General features: G+C 45.0%; 1 protein-coding gene across 1 annotated transcript in view; it reads right to left on the minus strand.

The window, feature by feature from the left end:
• Window positions 1-916: 916 nt before the first annotated feature.
• The window catches only part of LOC144170488 (ornithine decarboxylase-like), a 31504-nt gene continuing 16468 nt past the window's right edge, over window positions 917-15952 (minus strand). The window contains exons 4-9 of the mRNA XM_077700331.1: window positions 15095-15261; window positions 14517-14651; window positions 11966-12131; window positions 5666-5819; window positions 5360-5463; window positions 917-2334 (exon numbers count right to left, since the gene is read on the minus strand). Coding sequence (XP_077556457.1) covers window positions 2008-2334; window positions 5360-5463; window positions 5666-5819; window positions 11966-12131; window positions 14517-14651; window positions 15095-15261 — 1053 coding nt within the window. The 3' untranslated portion in view covers window positions 917-2007. The remainder of the gene's footprint in view (window positions 2335-5359; window positions 5464-5665; window positions 5820-11965; window positions 12132-14516; window positions 14652-15094; window positions 15262-15952) is intronic.

A 15952-nucleotide genomic window follows, 5' to 3' on the forward strand; every position in this document is an offset into this window, starting at 1 on the left:
AAATTAAGGGGTTACCAAGTGAAGACATCAATTTTACTGTAAGCAAATGGTTTCTTGGTTACAATATTTTGGTAGAACAAAACAAAGAAGAAGAATATGTATTAACGCGAGCTTGTGCTACTTACTGGTGCCGGTTACTTGCATTGCAGAAGAGCGCTAAAAAGAAGGGGTCACAGTAAAGATGAACAGTACAGGCGTGAGCTAAGCATACAGGATACAAAACACAGATTTTTCCTGTGCCCCGTATTTTGAACACTGTCCGGCAATGCAACTATACCAACTATCTCAGCATTCCTTACTACTGACCATTGCTTTGTGAGACACATTAATTTTTGGCGGGCAAGGAGGGGGGGGGGGGGGGCATTCATTTCAGAAGAAATAACGTAAGTGTGCTGGAGCTCAACTTTAATGTTCATGCGCGCGGTTTCATTCTGGTGAAAAATTCGGGGCTGCAGATCAGATATTTTAAAGCCTGTAAAAAAGCTCCGGATTGTGTGAATTCCAGAAAATGGCAATCTCAGCCAAGCAACATACGGCCTCTTGACAGTCAAGCATGAAATCTCATTCAATCTTTCGGTGCCCCGTTCATCATGCCCTACGGCGTCTTAGAGGGGTTTTCAGTGCATAACATGACGGTTTCACCGTTACACAAATTCAGTTGAATTTACACCTACTCATGGGTGAACTGAACGATGTCCGCAAAGTAAAAACGACCAAATAGCGGCGTTTTCTTCGTTTTCACCAAACTCACAACTTTTTATGGCAAATCTTTCGGTGCACTCTGCTAAAAGCCTACATAATAGTATTATGGGCCAATAAAAAAATTGAAATTTGGGTGTGTTGGTGCAAGTTGGACGTCTCCGTTGGGTAACAACAAATCACGCCTGCGCATTGAGAAAGACCTAAAGCCAAAAGCGCTGAACCCACAAACAGTTTATTGAAACTACAGGCATTCTTAAATACCGACTTGCCTCCCGTGGGTGCTCTCGCAAGTATGATGACACCGAGGGAGGGCAAGCGCAAGTCTAAGACATTGCAAAACCCCACATATTCGTACGAGATATTTAAAATGCAGCTAACATACTGAGCATTCAAAATATGGCACTCGTTCACTGCAGCTGAGGTCATACTGCGGTGCAAAAGAGGCCGCACAATTGAGTGCCTACGGCCAGTGAGTTCCCTTCTTTTACTTATATGGTAGTCCTACATGTCTCGCAGGTACAGTAACGGTTCACAATCAAGAGTCTCAATTACCGGCTACACCAGCAGCCGAGCAAACAACTAAGCCCCACCATTCATATAGGCTCCTGACAGTAGCCTATTGCTTGTTGGTGTCTCCATCCAGTGGGTTTCAGTCTTTGTATAGGTTGGAACAGGGGTACCTAATGAGAAATGCAAAGCCTGATATTTCAACTGTTCCTTCTCTAATGAATATGAGACAATGGTATAGGTACGCTTGAGACGGAAGATGATCATATTTTCAAAAATTCAGAATAACTGAGAAGCTTTTTTTGTTTTCAGATAAAAGAGTTCTGCAAAAGATTATGAGAATAATTAGCAGGCATTTCGCATATCAGCTGGACTCTCGGTACGTCTTCGTAGGAATTCGTAAGGAACATGCACGCAACGCAATGATGGTTTTAGCGGTGTATGGCATGACAACTGAAGAAAAGTGTATTTTTTGTGCTAAAAAAACGAGTAGTGGTTAACGGGTTCAACAAGTGCACAAGAGCTTCTAAAAAATTGTAGAAAGACACCTCATATACTGAAAGCTTTAAAATAGGAAATTTTTTTGTGGCCGGACGTAAACTGAAATGACTTCCTTACAGAACCATGGAACTCGATTAACAGTCGTTGCATCTTGCGATGGCGACATTGCATCGAAAGAAGAAAGATGTCGGCTAAAATGCGAAAAGAGTTCTGTCGAACTGAGCACTGCATCTTTTTGCCATTGTATGATGGTGCATTTAAACCCCAAAAAGAATTCGCGATGAATCTGAGTCGGTGTTAAGCCCTGTGCGATTCCCCGTTGACTATACGGGGCCATTTAACGGCAGGTTGCAGGTGTCCGTAGCCCGCGCGCACAACCATGGCATCGAGGGTGCGGCGGACCTGAGGCGCAATGCACGCCGAAGAGATGTAGTGCACTTCTGGCAAGGGGAAGCCGTTGAATCCGGAAGCCAGCACCAACGTGTAGGCACCCATGTTGTCCATGAGAAGCCACTCGCCAACGGAGACGTGAAAGAAGCGCTCCTTGCTCAGCACACAGTCCATCGGGTTGCACGTGGCACCCCACAGCGTTGTCAGCACCTCCCTCGGTCGGTCGTAAGGAGGCTGCGCGGCAAAGCGATAGACTAATGATCGCAACAAAATCACCCACAAATACCGCAAAGAACAAGCACGAGTTAGTGATGCACTGCATTGACGCAGACGTCCTTCGTGAACAGAAACTCATAGTTAACTTAACTCCTGAAGCGTCAGACACACATTATGCAGGGGTGGTCCGTGGAGCCAGTACCACGTGGACTTGCAACCAGACAAGATTCTGTAACCGTAATCAATCTCAGGACGAGGGATTTATATCCCCGCCTTCTTTCAATGCCGCCTGTTCGAGGTAGATTTTGACTTAGAGTTAAGAAGAGTTCGAAAGTCACAGGTAATACGACTCGAAGAGCCTCGAGAGGTACGTAACTCCGAAGCACGCGGACAAAAGACTAGACCAGGAATAAAATCTGCTGTGTTGTCTCAAATACCAACATGCCTCACCAAAAAATACCTAGAAAGCAATAGAAGAGAAAAACAAAAGCAACACATGAGCGCGCGTATAACCCTTAAAAGTTTCCGCTGTCATACTAGAAGGTCTAACAGCCACAGTTTGACAGTGTAATAACGGCGTTACTACATGTTGAGGCTTATTCTATTGCAAATGGTTTGGGTCTTGCAAAAGCGGCCAATAATTGAATGTTTAGTCTAAATATAACGCGGATAACAAGGCACGACGTGGGCCCATTGCCCCCCGGTCTGCGTAGTGACCTGCTATCGTGGGCGTGCGGGCAACCGTGTAGCCTGATTGTATAAATACAGGGCCTAGGCCGAAAATGTGTCCCAATCGTCTTGCGAGCCGAGTCATCGACTTATTCACGAGTGTCCAGTGTTCTGATACGGGCCAGTTCTGTAGGTGGCAAGAAAATTTACGAAGACTGACTTTGCGGGGCACAAGACAGCATGTCGCTTGACACAAGAGAGCACAAGGCAGCATGTCGCACAAGAATTTCACACAAAACAGCATGTAGCTTGCTTATTAAGCAAGTATTGTCGTAAGCGCCTTATTTGGCGCAATATTTGTTCAAATTAACTCGCAGGCGGGGAATGGGATACACAAAATTTCTGAGAATTGCTTGGTGATGTTCTAGGAAAGGAGCGCCAGTTTGTTGAGTGCCAGTTTGTTGAGAACACGTAAATTTCGCAAGGCGCATAAATCATATCCGTGGAAACAACCAACCGCTAGGCGTCACTCAACCTTGAAATGTAGAATTAGAAGGAAAATTTTTGTGTTGGCAAATGCAGAACGTTATTTTTTTTGTGTTCGGGTCAGAAGTAGTCGTTCTTAAGGCAAATATAAACACTAAGACGAGACCTGTGTAAGCCACGGAAAAGAAATGAGGATGGCTTGACCTGTATTGTTTAATTTTATTTCATTTCCTTTATTATGGCCTTAAAGGCCGGGAGGCAGTACATAAGGGGAGGGTAAAAATGTTTACAGAAATACAATTGAACTGAGATAATATTGACAAATAACATGAAAGAATGAAAGATATTTGCTTTTGGGCATGCACGGCCGCTGACATTAAACTATTTCAAGGAACTGCAGTTATGAAGATAGAAAGGGGAATAGGATATCTGTAATCAGGCAGAGTGGCCTATATTTTTCGGAGGAAAATTCTAGGCAGTGAGAGAAAATAGATGGTATGGGCATCGCTGTCCGATCAGCATGGAACTTGAGGCTAGCGTAAGGGCAAAAAAAATCAATGGGAAATGAATTACTACACGCAATAATTTGAATAAACCACCCACTCATTCATGTATCTGTCAATAAACGTTATACATTTATTCATCATTTATCATTTTTCTACAACAGCACCTACGCGACTTAAAGGAGAGACGCAAAAATAGACAAGCACGGAGTAAAGGCTTATGGCTCCAACTTTTCCAAGTTATCTGCACCGCAATGTGAACTTCGAAATGTTTATTGCGAAAATTCGGGGCCCGCGCGGGCGACATGGCGGTAGTAATCGACACTGAAAGCCACGGTGGTTATGACGTTCTGCCCGCCCAGTCCCCCCCGCCTTTCCCTCTTCAGAAAGAAGACTCTGAATAAATATATGACGGAGCCTGTGGATTGCGACATACTTTCGGGGACAAAATTCTAAAGCCGGGCGGTGCTAATATATCACTTGAGCAAAAATGTGAATGCATTCGTTCCCGTTATTTGTTCAGCACAAAGTGCTAGGGGTTGGGTTCATTTTGATTAAAAAAAATGCGTTGCATGCTGAAAAGAATTGCGTGATAGCTAAAACGACTTCCCAACGTTGAACTTTTGATCTCCAACTGCAGTGTCAGATAAAAGGCTCAAATAAAATATCATGAGCCATTCCACTCTGTGAAAGTAGATGAACGCAGCAAAACTTGAGTCCGGACCATACGCGGCCTCCCCATCACGACGACCGAAGTGAAGTGAAATTCAAAATGTATGATGGAAACTTGTATTCACGACATACTTCCGCCTCGTGGAGCCGGCGAAAACTAGTACCAAAGTACTCGGAGCCTTGGCAAAGAGAGGCCGGTACGAAGGTAGACATGGTCGTCGCAGGTAGCACAGCGGCACACCTTCGAGATACCTTCATTATCTACCCGGGAGTCTGATAATCGTGACAACAGTGCCTGTATCATAACTAGTCTGCTCAAAATTCAAAGTAGTAATGAGATGTGAAGCTTGAGGTACAAATTGTTTTGAACGGCGTGCGCCTTTGCTCGTGACCTCGTGCTAGTAGCACACACGCCGGGACTCTAGTTTTTGCCGTGGATGAAGCTCGTAATTTCAATTGGGGCTAGGCACGAGACTCAAAGTTTTTGCTCACGCACATAAAAAATCCATGTACAGCTAGCCATAAACTGCTCCTTTGAACTATCGCAGAGGAGGTGTGAAAAGCAGCGTCCATGCATACGCTCTGGTAATTGTGTATACTTCAGTCATCCCCTGTCATTTTGTGATGAAACATACGAGCGTGTGTTGCTCACTCGAAATAGCCCACTATACGAAGGAGCACTTTTAATGTGGGCGAGGTTTGTTCGTACTCACATCGAGGGGGCGGTAGCGTACGTCCATGAAAGGGTATAGGTCTCGCGGAATACAGTTGTACTTGCTTTCATTGATGTATATGTTTTCGTGCTTACACGGCGAACCTGATCAAGCAAAAAGAGAGAAGGCAACAAACTTAAGAAAGCATATTTTCTAAAATCACATTTCCGAAAATTGCAGTGCAAAACTGGGCATAATTTCAAGATTGTTATAAAGTGGAAAGGTGCCTTTGCTACCCGGTGGATTAACCCAACATTTGTGCAACTGAAAACCATCCAGCGGGTGAAAGCAGGACCCCAAGCCTACCGTCAATGACGAGTTCCTGTGTTTTCTTGCCGACGACTTTCGTGACAAGTGTGTAGGCGGACGTGACAAAAAACTGGCCCGGCTCTCCGATTATTTCAACGCCGCACGATGGCGGGAAATTTTTGTCGATAGCAGTTCGAATGGTCTCGCACACCTGGGGAACCACAGAAATGCGATGCAAAGGTTAGCGGAGCGGAAAAAATTATGCAAAGGTTAACAGAGCGGAACAAGCAGAGCGGAACAAATGATTACGGCTGTTATCATCAGGATGGCAATCAATCAATCAATCAATCAATCAATCAATCAATCAATCAATCAATCAATCAATCAATCAATCAATCAATCAATCAACCAATCAACCAATCAATCAATCAATCAATCAATCAATCAATCATTAATCAGTCAGTCAATCAATCAATCAATCAATAGATTAATACAGTCACATCTCGATGTAACGAACCACCCGGGACAAACGAAAATTGTTCGTTGTTTTGAAATATCATTGTAATGAAAAACTTGGGGTTATAAGCCATTGCTGAAACATAGGAATGAAAATGACGTACCTTGGCAGTAGGGGGTTGTGCAGACAAGCAAGCTCTCAAATAAAAATTTTGCGCTCACTTCAAGGTTGCTTTATTTGAAGGAATCCGTTATTTACTTCTGGCGCGTTCAGCACATACGGCCAATTAGGAATGCCTCCACATCTTCCGTTTTCGCAAAACTTAAGGGTACGTCACTGAACCAAGCGATGGATGCGCGGACTAAGTACATGTGCACTATAAAACGCCAATATTATACCCCTGACACACGGGCACCTGAAATGCCTTTGCAGAGAAAGACTGCTACCGAAACGGCGTTCGCTTCGGTGACACACGACAAAGGAGAACATCCTTCACCGAAACGGGCATTTCCCGCAAGGGGTGTTCGCCTATCTCCTTTCCCGGACGAAAAGGAGCAGCTAGCGGCGCAGCCAGGCGCAGCCTCGTAAGCAGACCTCTTGCAAATCATAAGCTTCTCAGAACTTAGTGAGACCAAGTGCGATTTCATAATACTTTCATAAATGGTTAAAACTGCAATGAAATATATTGCACCAAACAAGTCCAATCGTAACGTATTTTTGTAAACATCTGCCCACTGTTGCCATATTAGGCACGGAACATAGGCTAAAAAAAGCCCTCTATTGTTGCTGCTTAATACAAATATGTGAAATTACCCATTTATTTTTTCTAAACAACAATAAAACACACAGTTCCTCTCTAAAATAATAAAAAAAGGTGCATTAGTCGCACTTTATTTGTGTTATTGTGCATGCTTTTTCCACATAACTGCTAGCCCCACTTTATTGGTGTGTCAGTTACAGCAACTACATAAAGGAGATCGGGGGTTGCTGTTTGTCAGGAGCGCCACTCCTTTCCACAAAATGTCTTTTGACGTGGCGAAAGGGGTTTAGTTTAAAGGAGATCTGGCGTTGCCGTGTGTCACAGGTATTAGACCCGATCTCATCTTCTGCTGTGTTCGGTGACTCACAGTCGTCTTTAGTTCAGTTCAGTTCAGTTCAGTTCAGTTCAGTTCAGTTCAGTTCAGTTCAGTTCAGTTCAGTTCAGTTCAGTTCAGTTCAGTTCATTTCATTCATTTCTAGTTCATTCCTTCGCGTCTTCATTGCCACTCTGATTGCTTTCGCGTCTTGGCTCTATCGATTCATCCTTGGGTCTCGCACAAACTTCGCAGCAAGATCACCCACAACAAATACCTGCCCGCACTCGTGAATAGCGCCAAAAGCGGCTGACCAGCCACCGACACCCAACACAACAAAAAAGAAAAGAGGCAAAGGCAGCTAGGTCTGCTAGGCTACTACACATTAAACCCCAGATTTGGGATGGCGCTTGATTTGGCACTCGACATGCTGATGGTGATAGCTACCGCACTCGGTGCATACACACAGAAACGGCGGTTTCTGCGTCACGCTACAGTTTCGGCGTAGTTACTTTTATCTGAATTCGTAATACTGGTGTTATTCGATTATAATCAGGGAAAATAAATTACGTGTGGTGTTATTAAATGTGCACTATATTGAAATTCGTAGTTCTGAAATATTTTTACATTGAAAATATAGGCAATACGGCAGAGATTTTTAAAATATTCGTAAATTTGAGAAATTCCTTAATATAGGGTTCGCAGTAACGAGATTTGACTGTAACGTACTCATGGGCAGCCCCGTACGCTTTTGCACGGGACCGCGAATGAAAATCACGAAAACTTTTACCATAGTCAGTGAAAACGCCACATACCATAAAACATGAACCGAACTATCGTGGTACAGTTCAGCAAAACAAAATTCAACCTGAATATTCTTTTGCTTTTATTCTTTTTCGCTGTCAGCCATTTTTAGTGCCCTTTTAATTGCCATTTTCAGGACAAGCCGATGCCAGACGCCACAATTTTCAGGCAATGGGGCATCTCTTTCTCATTAAAGATCTGTCTAGGCTCAGCGAAAGCAATCCGCAAAGCGTGCTCAGTTCTTAGGTGCGCACGCTCATCCCGTGGCAGCGCACCTTCCCTCGGGTAGTGGAGTGCGTGCTACACACCGCCTACCGTGGCTATATGGTTCGACCGACTGGGAGTATACAATTCTTTGTACAGGGCTTTGCATCACTTGTACGCCTGCGTTCAAACTTTCAAAGCCGTGCTGTGAGTTTGTCTAGAAGGATGCCCTTTACGTTTCAGATCCTCTCAGAGACCTGATAAGAACCAGCTAAAAATTTCAATGCCTTGGCAACCTTTCTAGATATAAACTGCGCAGTCTCTGCTGAACGACTTAGGAATGTTCATCAACTTGGTAATCAGCCGAAGGAAGCTTCATCACAAGAGAAAATTCCATGCTAGGAATGTAGTTATAAAAAGCCAAATATTCTTCAGCTCTGAATTGTATGAGGAACGCACAAAATTGCGGGTCTCGTGACACATAAGGCAACGAGATGTGAAGGCATGGATGAAACTGGTCAGGATTAACAAGGAAGATGGAGTGATAGTAATAAAATATGAAATAAAACATTGTAGGATAAACAAGATCGAATATAATAAAAGTGCAAGTAGCATCAGCTGCCCGTTCCCGTGTGTCTCATCTCCTTCTGATCATTATCATTTTTCTTATGCTTCTTTTCGTTCTTATCTCTAGGTTACTTTGACTCCGAACGTACGCGCGTTCGCATCGCCAAGAAAACGGGGCACTTAACGGGAAAGTACCTTGCTGCTCCCATAACTGCTTTTTCAGTAATTACCACGCTAAAATTTCTCATTCAAGCCGCAGTGCATGTCTCTAATACAGTTTCTTAAAAGTACCCTGCAACAGCTTTTTCAGCATTTAAAAATTTGAAATACAACCAGAATGTAGTCAACATGCGCATCCACTGTTGAGATTAGGCGGCCAGATAGTACAGCAGCCAAATATTACTGCTCCACTCCGTCAGATATCTTGAAAACAAGCACCACAAATTTATCTCTCTTGCTTGGTCTGGACATTGTTTGCGCGCTCAGAGGACGTCACGCTAACTATATCGCAGCTATCGGCCGGCCCACTTTCAGTTGCAGCTATGAACGCTTTCGATAAGGGCTTTAAATAACATCGCAACAAGAGCAAGGCAAAAACTGAAAGAAGAATTTGCTGCGACGAGTAAACAACGCAGTGATGCTCTGTACTGGCAATAACAACAGCTTTCGCAGTGCTTTCAGGCCTGAAGGAAAGAGAGAATGCATGTATCGGCAGTTGTCCAGGGCCCCTTTAAGTCGAAGGCCATGGCGGATTCACTAGCTCCATTGCCATTGTTTTCTGTTTATGTATTTTCTTCTCTCCTTTACTATGACTCGAAACATACCCGTATTGGTATCGCCAAGCAAAGGGGGCCTTAATCGGGTACGTGCTCCGCTACCTCTCCCAATTGCTACTTCTGTAATTAGCACGCTCAAATTACTCACGTAGGCCTTAGTTCATTTCTGCTCAGGCATACCGACAGCATCTGTACGCGCTACCTGCTAGTCAGCAGTGTTTTCCGGTCCGCCACCACACCCTCTAAGCCACATGTATCGTTAGGCAAGCAGAAACCTCGGCTCTTCTTACTCCATCTCATCTCCACCTGTACCCTTTCCTGCCCCAATTGCCCTACACCCTACTGCTTTTCCCACCAATCAGTGCGACATCTCTCATGGGAGTGCCATCCACCAGAACTACCATTCCACTTCAGCTCCCGAATTTGTTCCTGGGAAGACTGGCTGAACTCGGGTCATAGCACAGACGTCAGGCCGACAACGCAAGGGCTTCTGGTTGCCCTCTCCTGCCGCCTCCTAATGAAGAGGTTGTGGTTCGTCGGCGCAGACTGGGGCGGTCTAAACAATAAAGTTTTCTCTCTCTCTGTCTCTCTCTAACCCACGTCTCTAAGTCGAAGGCATTCACTGGGTTCACCTCTAGTCTGCTGCTAGTCTGCTGCTAATCACCGGATGCGTGCTAGTTTCACATTCCGGAGGTACCTGTAGTTCGAATCTCACTCAGACCCAAATTTGCCTAGTTTTGTTTTCAAGCCACTTAACCTACTATCTATTCTTTGAGGCAATTGTGCTGCTGAGCCCAAGGATGCGGGCGCAATCCCGGCCGCGGTGGCCGCTTTTCAGGTGCAGGCGCAAAACGTAAACACCCGCGTGTCGAGATTTCGGCGCACGTTATAAATACGCAGGTGGTTGAAATTAATCCGGAGCCCTCCACAATGGTGCACCTCATAGCTCAGGTTTGTAGCTTCGGTGCGTAACACTCCATAATTTGAATTTGAATTCTTTGAGCCATCGGTTATTTCGTGTGCCATCTGTAAGTCATTATATGTGCCGTCTGTGTGCCAGGGGCGCCAGATTTTCGATCTAGACAGTTAGCTAATGCTTTTTTTGCATTAATGAGATTGCCCACACTGAATGCCAAAGTAGATTTTATGCGGTACATTTACTCGATGGCGCAGTATTCGGAGCTGGGATGGGACGGAGTGGCAGCAACGCGATTTGCATCAAATGCAAGGGAATGAACAACGACTCTTGTTTCGTCCTCAGTTCTACCCCTTCAAACATCGAACTCACATTCTCGCTATTCACATTTCGCTTGTAGTGTATACGGATCTCTTTCTACTTGGAGCCACACTATACTTACGTAAAAAAGATTCTTATTGTGATTTCTCTACTATGAGAGTACTACAGCCGGTTTCCCTTTTTCATGGATGCCGCTGCACCAAGCTTGGCGGACTGGCTTCGATGGAGGCGCCAAATGGAACCCGTAAGAGCAATTTGAGCAGCAACACTGGCTGCTCGCCATGCGAGTTGAGGCCTTGATAGATTCCTTTAATTCCACCAGCCTTACTAGCGCCGCCCTTCACGCCCTTACCGTCGTATTACTTGCTTTTTCCCATTTCACTAACTCTAGCGACTCGTCAGTGGAATCTTCGAACCCCGCTCTTTTTAACAAACATCGTATTACCTTGTTCCAGCTCACTGGGTACTCGTTTATACGGCTTATCAATGGGAACGAGGAGCGGGACCTGGTGTGTCAGTGACTATCCACATTGGTAGATCCACATCTACCAGGTATGGTGCCAGTGACGGTGTGAAAGTGACGAGAACGAATTTTCTTAATGCTGCGTGCCCCATAACTGTCACCGATGGGAGTTACTAAATTGAAATGATAGGTGACGTAATGGTATCGAATTTATTGATAAGCAAAATGGTCAAGGGCCGTCGCGGTCAACCCGTGCCGATTATTGCCCAGCGCTGTGTGCGATAATAGCACACTACGAAGGACAGAGTTGGCCGTGCCCCAATTCAAAGTTCGAATTGGGGTTTAGTTGGCGAAGAAATACCTGGGCTACGCCGTAGTGGAGTACTGCGGAATAGAAAATAGACCACCTCTAGATGTTTTTGTGCTCTGAAACATGGTCACCCGGAGATTTGCTTTCTTTCTTCCCGCAGAAAAACAGCCACAGTGTCCACAATGGAGCCCGAGACCTCGTTCTCAGTAGGGCAACGCACAATTAATAACTGAACCGTCACGGCGGGTGAGCAAGCAATGTAAACGAATGTAAACTACAGAAAGTGCTCTTATGCGGTCTCGTTCGTTATTGCGCGTGGCTGTTTGACATCTATTGATGCTTGAGCTTATTCTCTTGCGGCTTTGGCAAGACCGCACGTATTCGCTCATTTTGTTGTGTATGGTTGGCTTACAATAAAGATGGGGACATTCGAGCAGACAATTATAAAAAATAAAGTAATCCTAACCTTGTGAAAATACTCCCTTTTGCGGACGCCACCGGGAAACCCTCCTCCGATGTCCAGCACCGTCATTGCGAATCCCATCTTGATGCCTAGGTCAAAAACAGCTCGGGCATCCTCAATGGTGAGGGTGAATATCTCGGGGTGCTTGAAAGCGCAGCCAACGTGAAATCTGCAGGATAATAATTCCGCCGGGAAATTACTACTTTTACAGAGAGTCCGGTGTTTCTTTCATGGTTTTAGTATGTACGCAATCGCAGCCGCAACGTTTAACCATGCGTTCTTATATGGGCCTGGCAAAACAGCATTTTCTTAAATACCACTGAAAGCGCGGTGGTGAACGTTCGCTATAAAGACATAGGAAGTCAGGAATATTTATTAAATTTAATTGCAGTTTCTTCATATGCTGAATTTCAAGTGAAGGCTAGAAATTACGACAATACAAGAATAATCAGAGATGATCCCCCCAGCGTGATGTGACCTACAGCGACAGCTATATTAACGTACAGATATTCGGCCAATCTCTCATACGGTAAGTTCTGTAGTGGTAACTTCGAAATGACAAGCGAAGCACCGACAGCGGCTGCATGTAATGTGTCCGTAGGAGAGTACTATTAGCCTGGATCAGGTTACCCTTCACGTATGTTAGGTATTGGAATGCCTTTTTTGGTAAATTCCTCGTGTGGATGTGTGTTGCAAGGCACGTATATGTGGAAACTGGTGTGGACGAGCAACAGCATGTATTTATGTGTTCTGTTTCCACTCGCGCTGGAATCGACAATAGATGACGAATTTTACTTCTGCCCCCAAGGCCTCAAAATCGTTTACAGCACTTCAATAGAAATCACGCAATAGAGCCTGTTACCGGCGTGACTCGTGACTATCTTTCCTCGTGCCCGTGCGCTCACAACGTTTATATTTACCAGTCTCCTTTGCGTTTTACATGTGCTACGTTATTCGTGTCGAGGATAACAGGCTTTTCGCCGGATTGTCGCGACGTTTGTTTCATGCTCGGGTCAGGAGCTATACATGCGCCGCGACAACTTTTTCTCCCGTTTATGCGAGGAGCACTCGGGCTCGCTGATCTTTTTCTTTGGCAGCCTGCTTCTCATTTATTCTTCTTCGGAGATCCCCAGCTTCATTTTTAATGGGTGTATTGCAAATTCGTCTGGCACATTACCTCCTGGACATTACTGTGCCACTGATGTCTGCCAAATATCCCTAGACCTCGGGCTTTTATCAAAGTGGTTGACACTTTTCGCTGCAGACTCTTTCAGTGTGTGCTTAGTGCTTCGCACGAGTCTATTCTCGACGCCCTTCTTTCTCCTCTTCTTTTCCTTTATATCGGACACCATACCTCCAGTACACATACCAGCGGATGTTACGAGAAGAGTTAAACTGCTTTTTCTTAAATTTCATATCGGTGCGTTCTCTGTGAAGACCGGTCGTAGTGAAGACCTGGCTGCAAAGTTGTGGCCGATAACCTACTGTCTCTGGTCCCGCCCAAAAACAACAGATCATGGTTTTATAGTCTGCATAGATTGCGTCTCTTTCTGGGACACATTGCAAGTAGCTCTGAAAATGAATGGAAATGAATAGATATCACACCATTCATTATCTCCAGTTCAGGTATGCCAGTGGACCACCTTGTACTTTTATTTCAAGACTGCATTTTTACTAGGCATGTCGACCCACCTTGATAAACTGAATCTTAGTTCAGGAAACAGGGGCCTTTCTACATAGTGTGAATAGTTTTGTGGGACATTCCATTCAGTGGTTGGTTCCCTCTATTGAGGGCTTCTGTGTGTATTCCCGAAGATTGTTTAATTGATGTTTACCTTGTTTTCCTGCATCTGCTTCCTCATGCAATCTCCTCGTAATGCTTTATGTTTGCTCGTGTGTCCCCTGCTGTACACTAAATAAAAAGGACTCATTATAAGAGTAATTACCACTATAAACTGCCATACAACAATTTAAATTGATTCAGTAATGACAAAATGCGGTGCAGCTTCCCCGATGTTGCCGCGACATTGCGGTGAGGTAATCATGCAATTATGATTGGATGACGGTACGGAATTGCAGAAATACGTCGATTATGATGCAGCGACGTTCGATCACCGGAATGGTATTACATGCATGATTTTGAGCTCTGTGACAAGAACGACGTCACTTCTACGATTCCCACTTTCGTGAACTCTTTCCCAGGAGCGGTTACCTTTAATGCACCACCACCGCAACCCCGAAGCTTCTTTTCTTGCTCATTACAGTGACCCGTCAACTCACAAAACTGCCGCTCCGCTTCGCGCAGAAAGATGATAGTTGCTACAGTTGTTACGTGATAACCCAGGTCTGCGCTTGCGTCCTTGCTGCATCGCTTCCGTGCGCGATTATAGATGGCATTGCTGCCGCGAGTGCATAGAGAGAGTATGCCGAAGGTGACACGCATGCTCACGCTTGCCACACTGCGAGATGACGCTGACGCGGTTCATCATGATAGGATATGCGCAACTTACAGCTGTGCGGTGAAGGACTGTTCATAAACTTAAAATAAACTTACGAGACCCCCACGACATTCATTTTCATGTTGCGGGCGGCGGAGAGGACGCTGGTTGCGTTGTCGTACAGAACCCCGTACTTAGCGTTCATGGACTGCTGCACACCATACTCATTCGCGGCGATACGAAGTAGCAACCTGCACGTCAGAGAAACAAGAAGAGATAAACAGGCATTTCAGACAGCAGAACAAGAGAGCCAGGACAACAAATAAATAACCCTGTACGTGAATGGATCCTGACAATTTCCAATCGTTTTAGTCTCCTCAGGCTAGCAGAATTGCATGTGTGAGGTGAACAGGTCAGGAAAAGCAAGACTGTAAAAACTGAACTTCGCAGTACAAATCTCCTTAGGCTTGTGAATACAGCTAACCAGAATAATTAAATGCCAGGAAATAAAGAACACAGAGCTTGGCAGTATGAGCAAACTCACCTGAACTACTGACAGTTGTTGGAAACCCTAATTTTATCAATGTTACGAGTTGCACAACTTTGATTATAACTATGAGCACGAGTCTTCTTGACCAATCGCTCTCTCAGAGAAATCTAAAATTTTTCATGAACATACTGGTCAGTTACTAACCTAGCGTTGGGGTCCTTGATCTTATGTAGTTCTTCCACAGAGTCGAAAGTGATGAGAGTGACTCCACATTCTTCAGCGAACCTGAGGTGCGATGTGCACTTCACCGTGTTGGCATATACAATACGGTCGGCGCTGACGCCTAGGTTGAACACGGACGTCATTTCCGCCTGCGAAGACATTCCTTTAAATTTAGCATACAACCCTTGTACAATACGCGGTCGATGCGAGATGTGGCGCCACGATGCAATTTCAGCATGGTTGGGCGCACAGAAGGCGATGAACAATCACGCGGTCGACAATAGATGTCTAGCGTGGACAAGAAAGTGAATGCAATGACAGGGAAGTTCACAGGGCGTTCAGCCCGGTTCCTATCCTATACTGGGGGATGGGGGCCTCTTGAGGTGGCCTCCATATTAGAGGAGGGCTACGAGTTCACGTGCAGGATCCGGTCACGTTGGTGCGGCCCACAGACAGCGGTATTTTACCGCCCAGATAACTTTATATGCCTAAAGCGTGGTGAGGCACGTCGGCTCTCACCACTTTGGCGACGGCATGTACGCTCACGTGAGTTCTTTTATTAATTTTATGATTGACTTACAAATTAGCAACAAGATCCCGCGACCGCTAAGCTGTAAAAAAAATTCAGAGTAGACGGAAGGGTTTTCGCAGTTTTAGTTCTGGTTCTTGTTAAAATTAAGCTGAATAACTATCAGATACTATTTAAAGATTTTACTAGTGCTTTGCATTGCGTGAGTTCACCGCGCAAGCCAAATTTTTGAGGCAGATATTATTTCTGGTACTGTTTCGACGCAGGACATACAAATTGGTTATTCGGGTGCATTGTGGAAAAGAATACTT

Source organism: Haemaphysalis longicornis, unplaced genomic scaffold, assembly GCF_048455015.1.
Source record: "Haemaphysalis longicornis isolate Haplotype H1 unplaced genomic scaffold, Haemaphysalis longicornis Haplotype H1 scaffold_1, whole genome shotgun sequence".
NCBI lineage: Eukaryota > Metazoa > Arthropoda > Arachnida > Ixodida > Ixodidae > Haemaphysalis > Haemaphysalis longicornis.